The 22,356-nt window shown below is 51.4% G+C and overlaps 2 protein-coding genes across 7 annotated transcripts in view; both read right to left on the bottom strand.

The window, feature by feature from the left end:
- Positions 1 to 945: 945 nt before the first annotated feature.
- On the bottom strand, positions 946 to 14,399 carry LPAR5 (lysophosphatidic acid receptor 5). Of its 5 annotated transcripts, XM_077759115.1 has the most exons (4): positions 14,149 to 14,399; positions 10,487 to 10,663; positions 10,207 to 10,405; positions 946 to 4,537 (listed from the first exon to the last, which is right to left on the bottom strand). In XM_077759115.1, exon 4 carries the CDS (start codon positions 4,324 to 4,326, stop codon positions 3,235 to 3,237), a length of 1,092 nt encoding a protein of 363 aa, XP_077615241.1. In that variant the 5' UTR covers positions 4,327 to 4,537; positions 10,207 to 10,405; positions 10,487 to 10,663; positions 14,149 to 14,399; the 3' UTR covers positions 946 to 3,234. The 5 variants fall into 5 exon arrangements, 4 of the variants coding, with proteins under 4 accessions (XP_077615241.1, XP_077615240.1, XP_077615243.1 ...); XM_077759114.1 differs by having other exon boundaries at positions 10,207 to 10,663; XM_077759117.1 differs by lacking the exon at positions 10,487 to 10,663.
- Positions 14,400 to 15,993: 1,594 nt separating this feature from the next.
- The window catches only part of ACRBP (acrosin binding protein), a 9,116-nt gene continuing 2,753 nt past the window's right edge, over positions 15,994 to 22,356 (bottom strand). For both annotated transcript variants that reach the window (XM_077759112.1, XM_077759113.1), the window contains exons 5-10: positions 21,518 to 21,986; positions 20,905 to 21,037; positions 18,314 to 18,493; positions 18,021 to 18,188; positions 16,902 to 16,985; positions 15,994 to 16,334 (exon numbers count right to left, since the gene is read on the bottom strand). In XM_077759112.1, coding sequence (XP_077615238.1) covers positions 16,212 to 16,334; positions 16,902 to 16,985; positions 18,021 to 18,188; positions 18,314 to 18,493; positions 20,905 to 21,037; positions 21,518 to 21,986 — 1,157 coding nt within the window. In that variant the 3' untranslated portion in view covers positions 15,994 to 16,211. The remainder of the gene's footprint in view (positions 16,335 to 16,901; positions 16,986 to 18,020; positions 18,189 to 18,313; positions 18,494 to 20,904; positions 21,038 to 21,517; positions 21,987 to 22,356) is intronic.

The following is a 22,356-nucleotide window of genomic DNA, read 5'->3' as shown; positions in this document are numbered from 1 at the left end:
CAATGGAATGTACAGCAAAGAGTAGTTGTTTGGGAGCCATTTAAATGAATACTGTGCCTCTTTCTGGTTGTGTGACCTTCAAGACCGAAGCTTCTTTAGGGTGTTTTGTTTGTAAAATGGGGGTAATCATCATCCCTCACCCAGAGGGTTATTATAATTCTCAGTCATTAAATAATATAATAATAAGCCCAACATTANGCGGGGCTCGAACTCACAAACCATGAGATCATGGCCTGAGCCGAAGCTGGACACTCAAGCGACTGAGGCACCCAGGCGCCCCTGAGGTCCTGGAAAGTACTTTTAAAACTTGTTAATGCTCTTCTCCCTCCACCTAAGATGTTCACATTTTCCTCATTTGGATTCTCCTAAAACTCCAGGACGTGGGGCAAGGGCTCTGGATTTCCCCACATCTCACCTCCATCCTACTGCGCACTCAGTAATTGGAGAATTCTGTGAAAATGGCAGCAACTACGGATGTTCTTAAACTTCCCCAGCCTGTTACTTGTCAGGTTCTTCTGTTCATTCCTCCTCTGCCTGTCACATCTCCTTAATCTAGTCTTGCCTCTCCATACTCGTGATAGAAACTCTTTGGATGTGCTGAATGTGGGGAAACAGTCCACCAGAACTTAGCCACCGAGATTTCACAGTTGGGGAGAGGACCCATTTCCATCCACCTCCACAGGCTATGGTCATACTTCTCCTTGACAATTTTAACAGCAATCTGACCAGTCTTCATTTCCCTTTAGATTCCCCTCCTCACTTCCCTACAGTGTATCCCACGCTGTTTGCCAGAGTGAGCAAAACCTCACTCAAGAACCTTTAGGGACTTCCCACTGCCCACTAAATTAACACCTTACTCCTCATTCTTGAATCTTGCATGTTGAATCGTGGTTGTTGACTTGTTCTATGGTCCCCCACTAGATAGTAAACTACTCCACACCAAAATTAACTGTTTATCATTCAACAAATATTTATTGAGCACTTCTTTTGTGCCAGGAGCTGTTCTAGATGCTGGAGATACATCAAAGAACCAAGCAAACAAAAATCCCTGCCTCCAGGGACCTTACATCATATCTGGGGGGAAGGGGTGGAGAAATAGACAAGAAACTATAAAAATTATAAAAATAAATAAGTAAATCATATAGTATGTTAGAAGATGTTTGCTGGGTGAGTTTTGTTACTTTGGAATCCAATCACATATAAGACTATGAAAATACTCAATTTTTTAAAACCATGTTCAATTCAGTTCTGTTGGATAGGGCAAAGTTCTGAGACTTTGAACTATGATCACATTTGATGCTCCCAGGGCTGGAAGGGCATGGGTCTTAAACCCTAAGGATGAAGTAAAATGGAGCAGGTGCTCACCATCAGGCCTCTTCTAGAGCAATCGGAGAGGCTGGCCCAGGGCTCTAGCCTCCCACCTGATGGTGGAAGGCTCTACTTGAAGCCTATCACTGAGGAATCTGGGTCACTTCTCTGCTTTGGCCACCAGGGGTCATTTTACCCCTGTAAATCACCATCTGAAGCTATTGCTTAAAGACACACAAAAGGATTACTCCAAACTACAACACACAAGAGACACACACAGGAAAAATCTGACACTGTCTCAAAACGCTTTCAATCTCTCTCTCTCTCCCTCTCTCTCTCTCTCTCCACACACAGAAACATACATCATTGAGAGACATAGAAATGCATACAGGACACACGCATGGCAGCAACTTCCTCAGTTCCGCAGAGTCTCAAGATGCCAACTCTGAAACCCCTCCCAGCCCCACTCCTGTAAAGAGGGAAGGAAACAGTAGGTGGCCCATTAACCAGTCTTCCATTTCCTTTGCCTCCAGCTGGTGAAGAACAGCCAGCTTATTCCTGTCCTCCCATTGCACTCTTATTTTCCTGGAAATTTCTTTCCTGGCTGTGGCAATCCGTCCCCTTTTCTCTTCCCAGGGAAAGAGGAGCCCCGCCCCTCCTCTGAGTGTGTGACTAGTTCACCCGCACCTCAGGGCTGCCGCTCCAGGAAGCCCAAGGTGGTGTTGCACTGGGTGTGCAACCCCTACCTACCTACCCCTGCAAACCCTCAAGCCTTCAGGACTACAACTAGCAATTGATTTGCCAGTATTGCCCTGCCCCTGGCAGTAATAAGAAACAATGTATATATATGCCCTGGGAAGAAGTTACATATGAATTCTAATAGTGGCTCTTTAAGAATGTCCACAAGGTCAAAGTTATTTTCGGAATACTGCTTCTCCCATCATGTCATTTGTCCTTTGCATTCTCATCTCTCATAGGTGTACAGTGGAGTTTTCCAGAGGCTCCACGAAATCTGATGACATTATTGCTCTCAATGGAAGGTGTGCTTGTGTGCTTCTGTTGTTAAAACTTGTGGGTTTTAATTTCTGATATGGTTAAGTATGAAAAGAATAAAGTGTAAGCAAAAGCTCTTTGGCATTCTCGATTTTTAAGAGTTGTTAACGGATCTAAGAACAAAGTTTAAGAACTGCTACTTTAGTATAAAGAATTTTCTCCTTAATTCTAGATGAAGCACCAGAGGCAGAGAGAGAGAGAGAATTTAGGATGGAGGAGGTCTCAAAGGCAGGGCAGGGTGGACTGAGAAAGGTGGAAAGGGCTACAGGGACCGGATCTGGGGAGAAAATGCCCTCCAACACTCGGTTTTGCCCTGCCCCCAACCACCGCATGCTGCGGGTCAGGCCCAAATTGTTACAAGTCACTAACCAAGAAGGAAACCAATTCTGTCTGTAGCGAGTAAACTCATATTGTGCCTCAGTGCTGGGCAAGGGAAGCCCAGGTGGAAACGAGGGTGGGTGGCACCTGTGGTCCTAAGACTCCTGTGGTGGGTATAAATCCAGGGCACCCACTTTCTGTTCTATCTCCCAGCTCTCAGGGTCCTTCACGACCACGCCAAGGGCATGTCATCCAGTCGTCTGCCTTTGCCTTGGGAAGGCTCACAGCAACACTTCCTAGGGACTGGGGCCGGGGTGGGCCTCGTGCTCACCGTCACCACCAAATTAAAGAAGGCAATTAACACCGGCATTCCTCCTTCCCGTGTCTGTGGCTCCCCACACTTTGTTCTCTTCTGCATTTATGGGCAGGAACTGCCACCCAGAAGTCCCAAGCGCCCAACCCACTTCCCTCATGTACACACCCTGGCAGTGTGCTCGTGGGAGCGGCGCTAGGGGGTGAGAGGTGGGGGTGACCCTGCGGTGGCAAGACGTGCTTTCAGAGGGCTGAGTCCTCGAGGCACTGGGTCCAGGGCCTCCCGACGTTGAAGGGCCTGAGCAGCTCCTGTCCGGCGGTAGCCGGCCTGGTGATGCTGCTGGTCTCGGTGGGCTGTTCGGCGAGCGTGCCCAGGGTTCCGTTAGTGGCCAAGGTCCTGGCGCGGTTCGGAGTGCCCAGGCCTCGCAGCGTGTTGCGGAAACCCTCGGCGCTGAAGTAATACACCAGCGGGTCCAGCACGCAGTTGGCGCCGGCCAACAGCACCATCACCATCAGCACCCCGCGCACCCGATCGCAGGCGTCGCTGCTGGCCGCCACCAGGTTGCCCCGCAGCAGCCCGTACACGGCCAGCGTGGTGTTGTAAGGCACGAAGCACAGCAAGAAGATGACGAGGTTGGCCAGCAGGAGGCGCACGGTCTTCCGCCGCCGCTGGCTCTGCGTGGCGTCGGGCCGCGCCAGGGTCCAGAAGACGCGGCCCGACGAGTAGAGCACGGCCGCCAGGGGCAGCAGGAAGCCCAACGCCTCGGCCAGCAGCACGAGCGGCAGCAGCCCGCCCTTCCACAGCCTGTCGCCGAAGCTCTCGAAGCACAGGCGCACCTGGCCGCCGCCGTAGCTGCAGGACGAGGGCCTGTGCACCAGGACGGTGGGCACGGCGAACACGACGATGAGCGCCCACACTCCCAGGCAGAGCAGCCGCGCCACGCGGGGCCGCCGCAGGTGGCGCAGCCGCAGCGGGTGCACGATGGCCGCGTAGCGGTCCACGTTGATGAGCGTCAGGAAGATGCAGCTGCCGTACATGTTCGTCTGGAAGATGGCGCCCGCTGTCTGGCACAAGAGGTCGGAGAAGGGCCAGTAGTGCAGGGCGTAGTAGGAGATGCGCAAGGGCAGCGAGAGGGTGAAGAGCAGGTCGCTGGCCGCCAGGTTGCACATGTACACGCTCACCACGGAGTGCACGCGCAGCGCGCGCAGGAAGACCCAGAGGGCCAGCGCGTTGAGGGGGAGCCCTGCGGCCAGCACCAGGCTGTAGGCCACCATGTGCAGGCGGTGGGTGGGCCGGTAGTCCGGGCACGGGATAACTGAGCTGTTGAGCAGCATCGTACCGAAGTGTGAGGAGGAGCTAGGCCAGGGGCGTCGTGAGGCACACTAGGGCTCTGGCCTCGTGTTCATCTCTGGGCCGGGCCTGGAGGCCCGTGCAGAGAGAGCCCCAAGGCAAGCAGGGCATGGGAATGCGGGCTATGGCGGCGGGGAAGCAGATGGCTGCCGGGGGTCGGGTGCTTTGGATCACAGCTTCATCAACAGTGGAGAGCTGGAATAGCAAGGCAAGCCAAGGTCAAGATTATGCAAAGACAGGGCGGAAGTCACACATGTTTATCTGGCTAACCTGGCTGGCGACTTGAGCCTTTACTCAGCCTCAAGTCTTTCCCCCACCTTCCATCCGGCCAGAATAGCTTTCTGCAGGAAAGTGTTATATAGCACAGTGTTAAATGCCAGCCTCTGGAATCAGACTGCCAGGGTTTAAATCCTAGTTTTGCCAACTTGCCAAGCTTTGTCCTCAGAAAAGTGACTTAATCTCCCTGAACCTCATGTTCCTTATCTGGGGAAAAAAAGAGGGGGTCCCTTCCTTCACAAGGCTGTTAGATTAAATGAGATGTATGTAAAGTGCACAGGTTGCTATTAGTATCAAAGAACGTCTCTCCCTTTCTGTCTTCTACAGATGTTTACTGAGCCTTTAGAAGGTTCCAGGCATGTTCACAGCACTGAACAAAACAAAGGCCTTGCTTGACCCCATCTACTTTACATTCCACTGAAGGAAGACAGATAATAAAGTGCAAGTACATAGGTATTATGTCAGATGGTGAGAAATATGATGGATGGAGCACCGCCCCTGGAACTCCCCAGCTCTGCTGGCTCCCAGTTATCTAAAGAATAAAGTTCAAACTCCCCAGTGCAGTACAAACTCCGAGCCTCGCTCATTACATCACCGTTGCTCTTGGGTCGGCTGGGTTTGTGGTCAGAGTAACCTGGCTTCAGCTTGTGGGACCTCTCTCAGTTTTTTCATCTGTAAACTGGGGATAATAACCCAAAGGGCTCTCAGAGGCTGATCGCACATCAGCACAGTCCTGCCAGGCAGGGGAAGGTTGTGCTTTTCTAGCTGCTCCCCTGGCGGATCTGACTAGGGAGCTTCCTAGATGGGGTTCTGTGATGGAGGGAGAAGGTGGTTTCTTTTTTAAGTGTATTTTATTTTTGAGAGAGAGAGAGCGAGAGAGAGCAAGTGGGGGAGGGGCAGAGAGCAAGAGAGACAGAGCATCCAAAGGAGGCTGTGTGCTGACTGTAGAGAGCCCAATGTGGGGCTTGAACTCATGAACTACAAGATCATGACCTGAGCTGAAGTCAGACACTTAACCAACTGAGCCACACAGGTGTTTTTTTGATGAGGGTTCAGAGGGGACCCTAAGTCCAGAAAGTGTGGCAGTGAGGCGAGGAGGTCCCAAGGGCATTGCCAAGGCCGCTGGAGAGGGCAGACCATGGCAGCCACAGTCCTCAGGCAAAAGCCGGCAGGATATGGCCAGGAGGTAGAGGAGCCAGAGGGACGGGACATGGTTACAGGATCCCACTCCCCTTAATGTCCTATTGCCACAGAAGCTACTTCTCCATCTTTAACCCCCAAAAGCCATCTTTTAGGGGGGACTGAAATATACAGAACTTCAAATTTACCATTTTAACTCTCATTAAGTATATGATTCAGTGACATTAAGTACGATCACAATGACGGGTGACCATCACTACTATTTCCAGAACTTTTTCATCATCCCAAACAACTCTATACCCGTTAAATAATAACTGCTGACTCCTTCCCTACACTCTCTCCAGCCCCTGGTAACCTCTATTCTACTTTCTGTCTCCAGGAATTTGCCTATTCTATTTGAATTAGTATTTTCATTTTCTTTGGGTAAATGCCCAGCAGTGGAATTACTGGATTATATGGTAAATTATTTTTAGTGACTTGAGGAACCTCCATATTGTTTTCCGCAGTGGCTGGACCAATTTACATTCCCACTAACAGTGCAAGAGGGTTCCTTTTTCTCCGCATTCTCGCCAGCACTTGTTATTTCTTGTCTGTTTGATACTAGCCATTCTGACAAGTGTGAGCTGATATCTCATTGTTTGGGGATTGACTTGCATTTCCCTGATGAAGAGTGATGTCGGGCGTCTTTTCACATGTCTGTTGACCATCTGTATGTCTTCTTTGGAAAAATGCCTATTTGGGTCCACTGCCCACTTTTTAAAATAGATTATTTGATATTTTGGTGTTGAGTTGTATAAGTTGAATTTGCCTATCCCAGGTACCTCGTATGAGTGGAATCATGTAATATGTATCCCTTTCTGTCTGGCTTTTTTGACTTCACATAAAGTTTTCTAAGTCCACCCATGTTGTAGTATGTACCAGAATTACAATCTTTTTTTTTTAATGATGCCATTTCTTTTTTTTTTTAACATTTATTTCTAAAGGCCAAGAGACACCGGTCATGAAAAGGGAAGGGGCAGAGAGAGAGGGAGACACAGAATATGAAGCAGACTCCAGGCTCTGAGCTGTCAGCACAGAGCCCAATGCAGGGCTCGAACCCACAAGCCATGAGATCATGACTTGAGACGATGTCAGTTGCTTAACCGACTGAGCCACCCAGGCGCCCCTACAATCTTTTTTTTTTAATAGCTGAAGAATATATGTATAAAAATTTTTTAATCTATTCATCTGGCAATGGTTACTTGGATTTTTATGTGTTTTTGGCTATTGTGAATAATGCTGTGCACGTGGGGTCCTTTCAAAAGAAACTGCTTAAATTCTTTTTTTTCCTTTTTTTAGATTTTATTTTTAAGTAATCTCTGCACCCATCATAGGTCTCAAACTCACAACCCTGAGATCAAGAGTCTTGTGCTCCACTGACTGAGCCACCCAGGAGCCCTGGAACTGCTTAATTTCTTAAAGAGAAACAAGTTGTAAACTTGACCTTAAGAAGTTTTCTTGTGAGTTTTTTGCTCATTTGTTCTCCCCCCAACTATGACTACCAGCAGTTTAAGACTTGTAAGAGGTCTTGTAGAATAAAGGAGATAAAAGTTTCCTCTACAAAATACCCATTTCAACAATGAAAATAACACTAAATGGAGCTGAAACGTGCTGAAAGGCAAATGAACTGAGACTCCTTCCCTGACACATGCCCCACCTCCCATGCCCCTTTGTTCAGGTCACACCAAACTGATGATAATTTGGCACATGCCTTTGCACGTGCTCTGCCTCCCATTCTCCAGCTGGCAAAGTCAAACATTTCTTAGGACTCTGGGAAACCTCCCCTGACTCCCCCCCTCCCCACAGGGCAGCTGTAGCTCCCTCACAGGTGCTTCCACTCCGCACATGTGTACCTCAGGTGTCCCACCTGTATTGTAATTAGCTGTTCTTAGTCTGCCCCTCCCACTAGACTGTGAGCTCGAGGAGGGAGGGGCTGTGGACTGTGACTTAGTCATCGCTGTAGTCCGAGCCACCACCTCCATAAATACTGCGTGAAAAATACTAGCAATCATTTACTGACCATTCGCCACACCTTCCAACAGTCCTTTGAGGTAGGTGTTTATCCTGATTTTTACAGGAGAGGAAACGGGAGCTCTAGAGCTCAGTGGGCATTCAAACTCAGGATTCAAACGCAGCTCCAAGCTGCCCCTCGCTGCTCGCAACAAGAGTGGATGGTTGAATCTGAGGATGCATGCTGCACAGAGCACTTGGTCTCTTACAACTGCCCCTAAGAAATCTGTGCCCACAGGGGCGCCCCAGGGGCTCCGACGGTTGAGGGTCCAACTTCAGCTCAGGTCATGGTCTCGCGGTTTGTGAGTTTGAGCCCCATGTTGGGCTCACTGCTGTCAGCGCAGAGCCCGCTTCGGATCCTCTGTCCTCCTCTCCTTCCCTGCTCCTGGTCTCTCTCTAAAAATGAATAAACATTTTAAAAAAAGAAGAAATATGTGCCACAGGCGCCTAGGTGGCTCAGTCAGTTAAACGTCCGGCTTCGGCTCGGGTCATGATCTCACGGTTCGTCGGTTCAAGCCCTGCATCGGGCTCTGTGCTGACAGCTCAGAGCCTGGAGCCTGTTTCGGATTTTTCGGATTCTGTGTCTCCCTCCCTCTCTGACCCTCCCCTGCTTGCTCTCTCTCTCTCTCTCTCTCTCAGAAATTAAAAAAAAAAAGAAATTAAAAAAAGAAATATGTGCCCACAAATAGTGTTTACTTATTTGTCCAGTTGAAATATAGACTTTTTTTTAACATTTATTCATTTTTGAGAGACAGAGACAGAGCGTGAGTGGGGGATGGGCAGAGAGAGAGGGAGGCAGAATGCGAAGCAGGCTCCAGGCTCTGAGCTGTCAGCACGGTGCCCAATGAGGGGCTTGAACTCATGCACCATGGGATCATGGCCTGAGCCGAAGTTGGATGCTCAGACAACTGAGCCACCCAGGCGCCCTGCAAAACATACTTTTTAATAGCCCACTTTTCCTTGAATTTCAAACACTGGAAACAGACGCTTGCTTTCACACACAGGTGTGCCCCTCCTTAGGATGTCCTCTTACCTACTTAAGCACTTAGTTTGCTGCCTTGAACTCCTCCGGTTGTTTTATGAGTGTTTGATTCCATTATCCCCACCTAGATAGTAAGGTTGTGGTGTGGGGCCCTATCTTCCACTGCTTTATTCCCAAGCTCACTCACACTTCAGTCTCTCTGCTTGGCAGGCCCTGGTGACATTCATTGGCCGCCTGGAAGGAAATCTTCCCCCTCCCTCCCCCCATGGCCACCCATCCTGTAATCTTGTTGCAATATCTCTTGTATCAATCAGCCCGCCAGCCAGTTCTTATCACACCCATGACCATCTTGTCCACGTGTCCCCCTCTTAAAAGTCCTGTTTGGGAACAGCTTGCATTAAAATTTTGAAAACAGTTTACTCTCTAATTACAGTAACACTTCATCATTCTTAACCATTACTTGAAGAATCAATAGCTTCTTACAACTGGGAGGCACATGGCAGACAATGAATGAGCAAATGAGTAATTATTTTCCAAGAATCCCGAGTATTTCTGTCAATAAATTTACAATTTTAAAGAGACCATAAAGGGGTGCCTGGGTGGCTCAGTCGGTTAAGCGTCCGACTTCAGCTCAGGTCATGATCTCACAGTTTGTGGGTTCGATCCCTGCATCGGGCTTTGTGCTGACAGCTCAGAGCCTGGAGCCTGTTTCAAATTCTGTGTCTCCCTCTCTCTCTGACCCTCCCCTGCTCATGCTGTCTCTCTCTCTCAGAAATAAAGAAAACATTAAAAAAATAATAATAAAGAGACCATAAAGTCCTAGGTGAGCTGCTGCCTAAAGGTACGGTTAGGAACCCTTTAGTAAGGCAGATGGTGATGCATTCGTTACTGGATTCCAAAGTGGAGAAGTCCTTTCTGTCAAAAAGTCACCTCTTTCTAACAGACACACACACACACAGTGGCCCGAGCTGGGCGTTGAGAGCTGCCAGGCCCTGCCCTGGTCCCCACCCCATCTGCCCGCTTCCCTGGGGCTCCTGTCAGTGGAGCTGAATGGGCACCGTGCCAGGCCAGATGGCAAAGATGGGAAAAACTGCCAAAAAGAAGGCAAACAGGAAATGGAAGGAGGTCTCTAGCTGTGGTGGGGGAGGGGCGGCCCCGGGATCTCTCCCCAGTCCTGCCTTGAGAAAGAGGTCAGGTTATGGGGGAAACCAAGAAAACAGCAGCTGCCCCAGAAAAGAACACCGGGGCTTCGTTTCACCAGAGGGGAGGAGGGACACGGAGGCCCACGTAATCTTAGTAACCTCAACAGGCACGGATGTGGTCACAAGCACACCACTTTGCACATGTACATGTGCCAAGGACCCACAGAGGTACAGATACACTAAGGGATGAGCACACGAGCTCCCTTTTAACATACCAATCGCTATGTATCCACACCCTCCACCACACAAGTACGCGCATGCACGGAGGCACGGACGGCTGGGCCAGCGGAGGAAGAGGAGTCACAGCCCTTGCCTTAGGGACGGTATTCTTCCACATCCAGACGTAAGGAGTCAGGCAGCCTCGGGAGCACGTACCCACGCAGACGTTCACAGATGGAACCCAGGGCCAAGACACTGAGGGGCACAGAAAGGACCCTGCATCTGGAGGCCCTGGGGACTGGCCATTGCACACCACCCGCCCTCCACAGCACTCACACACCGGAGCGTGGACGGCCGCTTTCCTCCTCCCTCGGGCTCTTTCAGCTTCCCACGGGCACATCCGAGGCCCAAGTTCCTTATGTCCTCAAGTCCTCCTGGACCTGTCCCGTTGCCCTCTGAGCTGGGCTGGGCACTGCTCTTTGCTGAGATAAGCCAGAGGGGCAGAGCTATTTTCTGCCAGGCAGGAAGTGAGAATGTGAGTAAAAATGGGCAGGAGGCTAGGTCATGGCCATTCCTCCCTCTCCTCCACATAACCTGCCCGTGCTATCCACCCTCTGGCGGCTGACCAGCCACGCGGAGAGGGCTGAAGAGAAAGGAATAGGTGATTTGGGACAGTGATGGGGGCAGGGCAGGATGAGAAGTAACTCCTCTTCCTCCAGCTTCCTCCTGTCCGCCTCATTCTCAGTGCGCACCCCGTACCCCCTGGTCCCTCCCGTTTATTCACCAAGTGCCTCGCGCTCTTTCTGTCTCCTCTTTTTAGTAATTCACATCCTCCAGAAGTTCGAAAAGAAGAGATCTCAGATCTCATCCTCCTTGCCCCAGGAGATTGTTCTAGAAGAGCCCCAAACCTCATTTTAGATTCCAGAGGCCACAGCTGGGAGTCATGGCCACCCCTATGCAGTGTGTGCTCCGACTGTCCTGCAGGCTGAGCCCGCTTCTGCTGCTGCACCCAAGCTGCGCTGGGAGGATGCGCCCTTTACCCACAGACAGGCTTGCCTGTAAATTCTACCTCTCACTACGTGAATATGCACACTCCTCCAACGGGTCCAAACCGTGCTGGAGCCTCCAAGAGCCGCCTAACAAACTCTGAAGGCTTTGCGGAAAGCCCTGTCCTGTAGCTGCTTTGAGGACACAGATGAATTCTGCTCATCAGAGGGGTCTGCGGGGTGGAGATAGTACAGTGTCACCAGGCTGCATGGACGGCCTCTTCCTACCCGAGGGGCCACATTCTTCTCAAGGAGAAGAGCCTCTGGCACAGGCCCCCCGGGGGAGTTGGTTCCTCTTTCCATCATCTCTCCTCCAGTTCCAGGCCTGCTCTGCTTTCTCCAGCCAACATCCCTGCCCCAGCCTCCCCCGACCCACCCCTCACTTCCCCACCTGAGCCTGCGTCTTCCTGCATTTCCAGTATCATTCTCGGCCACGTCTTCTGTTGGGAGCCATTCTGAGCCCACCACTTGTGAGGGTAAGGCAAGTTGGCAAGGCTCTTGCCATCAGATGACGTCCGATATCCACCTCCACTCAAGTATTTTTGCTGGAGCACCGACCCCCAAGGTACCTTGTTGATCGGCATCGGGAGTGACTTGTCCCCTTATGCCGGCCCTGGTATGATGGTTGCACCTTGTGAAGGAACTTATTGTGGGAACTTCTTCTTTTATGATTATGGGAACAGGCATCATGTCTCCGGCAGGTCCTGTTTCCCTCCATACTTCCCTTGAGCTACGAACAGGCTAATGACCCTTACTCATAAAAGATTGACCTTTACGTGTACAATTCTGTTTCTACCGTTGCACTAGTCTAAGAGGCTCATACAGCTCAACATGTAAATCAACTCACCAAAATGTTTCTCACGCCCTAGCTATTCAAGAAATCATAGACAAAAAACCAGACACAAAGGTAAATGCACTCGAAGAGGCTATTCTGTGTGTTGGAAATGAGTTAAACTCTTTAAAGGTACGGTTGGCTCTCCAGTGCCATAAGGAATAGAACTGGACAATTAAGTCTTACCCGGAGACAAAGAGCCTAACTTAGAGAGAAGGAACAGATAAGGGCAGAACATAAGTTACCACATATCCCTTTGCTAACTGGTGGTGTATAGCAGTCGCTTCCCTAAGGCCTACATTCCACAAACACCGTCCCTTACCCTGGCAGCTGTGAGGAGGATGAATAAGAGTATCTACAACCTAACCTATGACTTAATCTTAGCGTTATTAAAATGTGTGTGTTATCCTGTTTTTCACTAAGAACACCCTGTTATTTTCTTAGTTACTCAACCTCACTGTAATTGGGGTAGTTCTGCAAGAAGACTTCTGTAAAACCTGTTTCTGTTTATTTTCCAAAACATCTTATCACAGAGAACTATCCATTGTAAACATTCCATTTTCGGATGCCATGTTAACATTTGGCCTATAAATACACCAAAACTGACAGGGCAGAGATGCCTGCCCGGTGATCAGAAAGGATCTCGGGGCTCTCCCACTCTCTCTCTCACCGACACCGTCCATCCTTCAGGGACCCCTGGACAGGCTGGAGCTGGACTCCAGCAGTCTTCTCCCTCCTTGGGTATTCTGACCTCATCTCTCCCATTCTTCTCTGGGAAGAAGCAGAAGGCAAAGGTGGCCTACAGCTCAGTCATTCCTTTCCCCCTATGTGTGGATGTCACCTCCCCACCTGCACGTCTCCCCTCCACCCTGCTTTCAAGAGCTGGAAAAACAGGAAATAAAATTACAATCCAGAGAAGTCACTCAGACCAGATCACCCCTCTACAGCCCAACACTCGGAGCCGTCTATATGCATCTTACCCTTGCTTTGGGGCCTGGGTGGGTCTAAAGAAATCTGGAGCCCTTTGGCCTCTTTGACCTTGCTATGAACTCCACAGCACTTGTGCACCCTGGCTTCCCCCTCCCCCTCCTTCTGTGGGTTCCCCAGGGCGTATAAGGCCTCTCTGTTGCTGAATATGCCCTAAGCGCACCGAGCTGGAGGGGCTGGAGAGGGCTGGAGAGGGCAGAGACAGCAGGAGCTGGGCTCTGGTGTTTCCGAATGACCAGGAGGTGAGGCTTACAGGTATGGGTAAGTTTCCATTTTCCTCTCAATCCTTGCCTCGCTCTCCCCCGGGGCTAAGACTTTCTCACCCTAACGAGCTGGAGATACAACCTGGGGGGAGGTCCCTCCTAAACATGGGTAATAGGTAGGCAGCTGCCCTTAGTAGAAGGATACGAAGGTATCATAAGACCTTGCCGACCCTCAAATATTTCCCCCACCTGCGCTCAATATCTGAAATTTCACTCCCTTCACGCCACTCATGAGCCACATTCTAGCAGGATTACAGGGACATTAGAGCCCATCTCATCTAATCTTCTCATATAGAAAATAAGCACCCTGGGTTAAGGCGGTGTTTCTCACAGACCCCATTAAAATGCACCTTGGTTAGCTGGGAAGGATAAGCATAAGAACACATCTCTGCCAGTGAACCCATTAGTGGAGCCTGATCAGATTAGTTCATTGTCATCTAGCAGAGGGCCCGGCCTCCTCGGAGGGTGAATGGGTACGAGGGTTGAGTTTTATCTGAGAGTGGGAAAGGGCTGGACACCACCCCCAGAGAGCCCTCCTAAGTGGTTGTGTGAAGCCCAAGGTCCAGCATAATGGTGGGGGCCTAAAGGGTGAAGGGGAGGACACGTCCCCCCCAGGATTCCCCAGCATGGGGGCTTCAGACTTCAGAGGATGTGCCGAGTGTGCTGGCTGCCTCCCCTCATTGTTCGAAAAGGTCTGACTGCCTGAGGCAGCCCCTTTTAGCTTCTTACTCTATTCCAAAAGGTTTTCCAGGGCCCATGGCCCATGCTCATCTCCATCCCCACCCACCAACCCCACTCTGAAGGAAGGACGCTGCCCATTGTGCCCCCTGCGGGGCTCAACCCCCCCCCTCCGCCGTGACACCCCCATACCTGTGTTCCTTGTGGCTTCCGCTGCCTGCTCTGAGCTGGGCTGGGCTGGTAGGACCTGCTCCTGAGATGGGTGGGGACACTCTCTCCTGGCAGATCTCAGCAGGTCCCAGCTCCTTGCACTCACCCAGCCCCACACATGGAACAGGGAGAGAGAGGAAGCAGTGTCCTCTGTGGCCTCCACAGGTGGCCAGAGAAGAAATCCCCAACAGAGAATGGCACTTAATCCAGCCCCAGCTCTTGCTTATGAATGACTCCCCCCACCCATTGCTCACACACTCCCTAGCTTCCCGGAAGCTTAACTGGCACACCCACTCACTGATGCTAGATGACTAACCCACCAGCCTCTCGCTGTACTCCCCAGTTCCCCCTGGGTGTCTCTTTCTCTTTTGGGTTCCAGCAGGCGGTTTCGTGCTGTCCACTCATGGCCATCCCCCACCCTGCCCAGGGCCATTCCTCCCTGCTTCTGTGCTCTCCTAGGCTGTGAGCTCTGGGTGCTGGCCGGGGGGCAGTCCCTTGTCTCTGTGCCCTCTGTCTGGGCCCCTTGTCTTCTGCATCAACAAGGCTAGGCATGTTGTCCATGCTTAATGCACAAAAACTTAGGTGAAAAAGGATGTCAAAAAAATCTGAGAAACACTAGACTGAACAGGTTTCTCTATTACAGGGCTTCTCAGAGCCTTTAACATGCCATTAAAAAATTTTTTTTGGTTTATTTATTTTTGAGACAGAGAGAGACAGAGCACCAGTGGGGGAGGGGCAGAGAGAGAGGGAGACACAGAATCTGAAACAGGCTCCAGGCTCTGAGCTGCCGGCACAGAACCCAATGCTGGGCTGGAACCCATGAACCGTGAGATCATGATCTGAGCCAAAGTCGGACGCTTAACCGGCTGAGCCACCCAGGCACCCCTTTAACATGCCATTAAAGGACTGACCGTGTGTTCCTAATTGAAGCAGGGTGAAGTGTGCATGGGGGTGCATTATACCATGCTTTTGTGCATGTTTGAACTTTTCTGTTAATAAACAAGTTGGGGGTTTTTTTTGTTTTTTATTTTTTTATTCTTTAAAAAGTTTAAATATTTTGAGAGAGAGACAGAGAGAGTGAGCAGGGGAGAGGCAGAGAGAGAGGGAGAGAGAGAATCCCAAGGAGACTCTCTGCTGTCAGCATGGAGCCTGACACGGGGCTCATACTCACGAACCGTGAGGTCATGACCTGAGCTGAAACCAACAGTCAGACACTCAACCGAGTGAACCACCCAGGCACCCCGATTTTTTTAATGCTCTTAATCACTGTGTTCCTGTAGAAGGAGAGGCTGTACAGCTTCTCAATAATACGTGTCCCTAGAACACATTTTGAGATCCCAAGTTATTAAAGGTCAGCGCTGGAGTCACACTTCAATGTATATTGTCAAGACGTGACCACCTCAACCTTCAGACCATCTGCCCCAACACGGGATGTTAAATGAAGTGTGTTCTGAGCTCCCGGCCCCAGCCCATCTCCTCTCTCTCGACAAAGTACAAGTTCTGCCCTGCTTTCCTGGGGTTGTTCCCCCAGGGCATTATCTCAGTTGAGCTCTGGCCTTTATCATCCAGAGGGACATTCCTGTACTCATCTGAGGTCATGGGCTTCAGAAATGAAGATGCATGCCCGCACGGCCCATACCACCCCTAAGACCCCATCTGGGGCCTCCTTAGGTCTTTTCCTGGCAGATGGCTACTTCTCAGAGTCCCATTCATGAGGCTCTTTCACCTTCAGATAGATCCACAAAGCCCAGGGTTTGGAAGGTTGATTCCCAGGGAGCCGGATGGCAGTGCTGAGGATGGGACTGGAACCAAAGTAGGCCACACAGGTTGAAAATAAACACTTTATGTAAAGACATCCTTTAAGGTGGGTGGAGTTCCCATCATGGCCACTTCCGGAATTACTGCCCCAACCCAAGGTCAATGTGAGTAGGGGCCAGGGAGGAGACCCATAAGGGGCATCCAGGAAGCAAACTGACAGATGGGGTCTAAAAGCAATGGAGAACGTGGAAGGGTCGGGCTGGGGTGGAGACAAGATGGCCCCCAGCTCATCCTGCTTGTCCTAGAGTCAAGGTGCTAAATTCCTGGCTCCATCGAAGCACAAGGTCCTCACTTTTGGCCTGGCTCAAGAGACTGTAAGTCTCGTTCTGCAGACATCTCATACGGGACACCTACACAGGGATTGGGTACACACAGTCTGTGTCACAGACCCTGGAGACAGAGGTGTGGGGGAGGGGACGTGTCAGAAGTACCAGAGGCGAGTGGGCCCGGGTGCAGGGCAGTAGAAGGAAGGAGGAAACAGATGTGGGTTTTTTTAGGCTGCAAGAGACACCAAGTAGCCCAACCCCCTCCTTTAAGAAGCGAGGAGCCTGAAGAGGGAGGAGGAAGTGACTTATTCCAGACTCCTTGGTGAGTAAGAACGGGAGGCAAGACCGAGACCTCAACAGCCAATGCCCAACCCGGCTAGGGATTCTTGCTGGGGTGCCCGCTGGGCCCTCACCTCTCACTTGCAGCATCCCTTCTGGACCCCTCTGGCCTGGGAAGGCCTCGCTTACTCTACGACAGGAGGAGTGGGAGAGAGCGCTCTGGCGCAGGTCTCTGCCCAGAGACGAAAACAGGGAGCTGTTCTGATACCTGCTGCTTGGAGCAGGGGTGGGGGGGTGCTCAGAATAGACCCCTCTGTGATGACCGATCGAGGAGCTGATGGGAGAAGGGGGTGCACGGGGTGAGGGGCTCACCTTCCGATCCCGGCTTCTCATCAGGCACTGTTGGCTTTTGAAGGCGCAGTAGTTTGGATACTGCACATAGTCTGTGTCACAAATCTAAGCCAGGAGCCGGGAATGGGGAGGCAGGGAGATATGAGAAGACTTCTAGGACACCAGCCCTCCGGCGAATGCCCAAAATGGCAGAACCAGGGCCAGGGGTATCGCCCTCGAGAACCAGACCTTCCACACCAGAGGGGCCCCCCTCTCTGAGGACTAGGCCTCTGTCCCCTCTGCTCTTCCTGCCCCACCCTCAGTCACAGTTGGGTGCTGAAAAGAAGCCAGGACCAGAGAATAAGTGGCCGCCCTGCTAGTCAGCTTGCTGGGAAAACGGCTGGGGAATGGGGAAGGGGGGAGGGGACCCGATTCGTGGTCCAATCTCAGGGAGCCTTCTAGTGATGGTTAAGTGAGGTAGAGGGTAGAAGAATCATGTGTGACTTTGGGTGAATCACCTTCCTCAGTGGATCTCGCCTGCCCATTTTTACATAAACCCAGGGGAGGAGCAGGGATGGTCTCTGAGAATCTTTTCAGGGCTGGGGGCACAGGAATAAGAGCTAGGCAGGGGCCTCCCAGCTCAGCTACCAGCCCTTTCTTACGGTGTTCTGGTCATTTCCTTGCCTTGATTTTTCCTACTAAACCACAGGAAGAGGGGACCTGGCTGTCAGTTCCACCAAGGAGGTAACTTCAGGGAGAGGGGGAGCAAACTTGATTCCACTGACCAGGGAAAGCACTAGAACCTCAGGGAAGGAGGCTGTCAGACTGAAGCAGGGAAACACTGGGTCACAGGTCAGTGACACCTCAGCCACCACCTAGTCCTTTGTTGTAGAGGGGAGTATAACTTTGAGCCGGTGTGGGAAGTGACTTGACTAAAGCCCCAGGCAGAGCTGGGAGCAGATCCCCTGCGTCCCGCCTTCCTGTGCTCTCCCACCCCTCCACCTTTCTGANGGGGGAGGCAGGGGTGGGTGGGAGGGTGGCTTCTGGTTCCCTGAAGCCAGAGGCCTAGCCCCTTTGCACATCCTAGGGCTACTTAGAGCAAGGAACTGGAAGGAACTGGGATAAGTGGGATGGAGTTGAGCTTTGGGGAAAGGCTCTGACCTTGGTGGGGAAATCCCCATCCTGGAAGCTAAGGAACTCAGTCTGGAGCCAGCCGGACACTCGAATATCTTCGCAGCCCTTTGTGGCTAACCGGGCACACCAGAAGTCCATGCGGAGCCCGCCGTACATATCCAGCCCGTAAAAGCGGCCTGACGTTAGGGTCCCTACCTGCGGCACAGGGGACAGGGGAGAGGTGCACGCCCCTGCCCGGCCCCGGCAGCCCTCCCTTCCCCGCTGCCCAGTCCTGCCCGGAGCCTGAGGCCTCCCCCACTGCAGGCTGCCCGGCGGGGTACCTGGGTACCGATGGACATGCTCTGGGCTATGAGCAAGGGGCTGATGAAGGGGGTTTTGTGGGAGCTGTCACACAGCTGCCGCTGCAGGACGGCTTCTGACTGGCACTGTTCCAGCTTCAGGGAACAGAAGTCACAGAGGGTGCAGGAGGCTGAGTGTCGCCGCCCAAGGCTGTCGCAGACCTGGGGTGGGAGTGTGGTTGACAGACTGAGGCCGAGACCCTTCCAGCTCCGCAATGCTGTCCCCGCAGAACCTCTTCACGTTCAGGCTCTTGCAAAGGCTTCTCTGGCTTTTCTCCCTCCCCCCTCCCCGAGGGCTCCTCCAGGACCTCTCCTCAGCTCTCTGTCTCTTCACCCTCTTCCCGGATGACGTGTCTACGCCCAGGTAATCTTCACCTTTCTGCAGTCAACACCGAAATCTTCAGCGTCAGCTCTGATCTCCCTCCTGAGCTCCTAATTCTCATTGCCACATGCCTGACAGATGTCTACCACCGGGTGACTTACAATCACTCCCAACTTAGAGTCTCTGAAAAGGACTCCTGACCTTCCCTTTCTCGCCCTCTCTCTGCTAATGATAATGCTAATATTTAGTCGACACAGGGCTAGGCACCATGGCCCTAAGCACTGTCCCCTCCTTTAGCTTTCATCAGAGTCCTGTTCTAGCCTAAGTACTAGTGATATATCTCCATTTGACTGATGAGAAAACGGACTCAGTGAGGCTGAGTAATCCACTCAGAACCAGGTATCTAATAGATAGTGGAGCTCTGTCCCAGCTAACTCCGAAACCCACACTCTACTCAAGAAACTAGGTCCCGAACCTCCAAGTTCTTGGAAGAACTTATTCAGAGTGGAGCCACCTGTCTCCTAGCTGGTGTCTGTGTCTTGGTTGGGCTTTCTGAATGTTCTCAGGGGGGTCTTGCTAACCAGCATGTAAGGTCCTGCCACCCTGGGTACATGCGTCACAGTGCACAGAATCTCTCACATCACCTTATTTACTCCTCACGCAGCACTCCCTTAGAGCATCACCATGGCTCTAACTGAACAGCGTTACTGGGTTAGCTTTTCCTACCAAATTAAATACAAATGCTTCAGACTGCCCTTTGAGATTTTTCACCTTACGACCCTTTCTATCTCTCTGACTCTATCTTCTGCCACTCTGCTCCAGGTAAAATGGGCTCCTTACTGTTCCCTTAACCAAACCCTGATATCCAGGGACTTCTCCTCGACTCCTGAACTTCCTACACTCAAGGGAAAAAAAAGTCTCTTTCTCCAACACCTGCCATACACTTCTTTTATAATCTTTATATAATTTTTTTAATGTTTTATTTATTTTTGAGATAGAGATAGAGACAGCATGAGCAGGGGAGGGTCAGAGAGAGAGGGAGACACAGAATCTGAAACAGGCTCCAGGCTCTGAGCTAGCTGTCAGCACAGAGCCCGATGCAGGGCTTGAACCCACGAACCGTGAGATCATGACCTGAGCTGAAGTCAGATGCTTAATCAACTGAGCCACCCAGGTGCCCCTAAATTTTTTTTTTATAAATAAATTTTTACTTTACTGAATCCGTCATGGGTCCTGGACCGCTTAAGGGCAGGAGCCATATGTCCAGTCATGGTCTCTCAGACCTTTGTGCCTACCATTCCCTCTAGCAGGAACCTCTACCAAGCCCCTTCTTTTGCCTGCTTACCTTCTTTTATTTTCAAGTCTCCTGTTTGAACATCAGTTCTAAGAATTCTCTGATCTTCCCAAACATGGACCGTGAGGCCCCCAGTTGGCTGCCTATGCACTGTGTACTTATCCATGGCTGCCTTTATCCCTCACACTGTTCTGCCTGCCTCCTCCTCTGTGTCTCCCACTAGATTCTAAGAAGACTGGGTTTAGTTTACTCACCACCACCATCTCAAGTACCTAGTACAGAATTGGTACACTGTACTCAAAACTCAATTATTTGTTCAACAAATGGATGAATGGATGGTTGGCATGCCCACAAACAAAGGTTTGCTAACTCATCTTCTTTGAAAACCTACAGGATGTCTTCCTGGGAATGGGGCTCGCTTGGTGCTGAGTCCACACTGAGACTGGGATCTTTCTACACATCCTTGGAATGGGTTCTATCACTCCTCTGGAAAGGGGAGCTACATCGAAGGCAAAGCCAAGTATTCAAGATGGTGAACTAGATCAGGAGATGACTCAAGCCTAACAACTCAAGAGAGCTGAAGAATGAACTCCAGACTGGAATGGATTTCAGACTACATCTTGAGCCTTCTTCCTTTTTTTTTTTTTTTTTTAAAGTAGGCTTCACACCCAGCATGGAACCCAGTGCGAGGCTTGAACTCATGACCCACAGATCAAGACCGGACCTGAGATCAAGAGTCAGATATTTAACCAAGTGAGCCACCCAGGTGCCCTGCTGAGCCTTCTTCCTTTAGGGTGAACTGGAGATGGCCTTCCAAGGATTCTCTCCATGTGAGAATCCAATGATGCCTGTGCTTCCTGGATCCCTGCCTTTTCCCCACTCTCAAGGCCCAGTCCAGTGTCAGGCCCAGAGGATGGTAGATGAGCATGTATCCATTAAACAGCGTAGCGGGCATACCGGCTTCCCGAAACCAAGGATCTCCTCCTCTATGTACTGCCAGGCCTTGGCTGTGGGGGTTATGGTACAGGTGTTCTCCACAATCGAATAGCACAGCACCAGCATGGCCTCTATGTGAGGCATCTGCAGGAGGCTGCAAGAAGACAGCACCGGCTGGTGGGGATGGGCCAGGGGGCTGGCGCAGAAAGCCACATCCACTCTTCCCCCCTCCCCTTGGTGTCTGGTCTTAGTCACACGCATTGAGCATGCTGGCGGGGCTTTAGAGGTCTCCAGACCAACTGCCTCCTTTTGAAAATTAGGAACTGAGGTCCTGAAAGGGGAAGTAATCTTCCTCAAAGTTGCAGTGTTAATCAGAGGCAGAGACAAGATCAGACCCCGAGCCTGGTAGCTCCGGGTACAAGAGCTACATCGTGGAGGGAATGGGCATTTAGGGTAGCGCTTAAGCCAATGACTGGCGACCGAACAGGTAGGGCAGACAGTTGCTAGGTGCGCCAGCAGCGGAAGCTGGCCTTAGTGGGCCTTGAAAGCTGAAGCCAAGGAATGGGAGCTTCTCCTTCCCGTAAAAGGCAGCAAGGAGGGTAGGGCTGGTGGGGGGAGTCAGAACCATCCGCACCTGTCGTGGGTTGGCTTTCTCCAGATGGGTTCTTCATCATACAGGTCATTCATTTCATCCATTTCCTGGGCTGACCGAATGAGCTCCTGGATGTTCTCCATGATCATAGGCGTGGACTCCACCTCCCGCACCCGGGGAGTGAAGGAGAAAGGGTTGGAAGACACAAATGCAGACTGGAACTTGAGCCCTGGGTCTGCCTGCAGCCCAGTCACGGACTCCAGCCCCTCCTCTGCGCCCTGGCCTTCCTCCTGCTTTCCCTCCTCGTCCAGCTCTTCCTCTTGCACTTCTTGCTCCTGCCCTTCCTCCTGTTTGTGTTCTTGCCCTTCCTCCTGCTTGTGTCCTTGCCCTTGTTCGTGCTTGCGCTCGGAGCCCTGCTCCTGGCCCCCCAGGGACAGGGAGGACTGCATCAGCTCCTCCACGTTGTTGTTGAGCCTCTCCGGCCAGGGCTGGAAGGCCTGTCGTTCCGTGGCTGCAGCGGGGGTTGGAGGGACCAAGAAAGAGAACGGAAAGGAACAGTCAGGCTTCTGGCCCCTGAGTGTCTTGGTTACAGAGGGACGCACACAAACACAAAGGCACAGGAAAGCGGCCCAAATCAACACCTATTCCCACCGTACAGAATGCAAAACATGGGGAATACAAACATCAAAATAAAGGAATGATTAGCACGGCGATCGCGGGGTCTCCTTCCCAACTCCCTCACAAGTGCTCCTCTTCCCTAACTCCCGCCTCAAATCCCACCTCTGTCCCTCTCACTGAGGAAACACCAAAGATTCTGAACAGGGAGCAGCTAATCCTTTCGAGAGTGAAGATGTTAGTATATGAAAGCCCCGTTTGACAAT

The sequence above is a fragment of the Crocuta crocuta genome, unplaced genomic scaffold (genome assembly GCF_008692635.1).
Source record: "Crocuta crocuta isolate KB4526 unplaced genomic scaffold, BGI_CrCroc_1.0 scaffold72, whole genome shotgun sequence".
Classification (NCBI taxonomy): domain Eukaryota; kingdom Metazoa; phylum Chordata; class Mammalia; order Carnivora; family Hyaenidae; genus Crocuta; species Crocuta crocuta.
The sequence above is the reverse complement of the archived record's forward strand: the minus strand, read 5'-3'. Positions and strand labels throughout refer to the sequence as shown.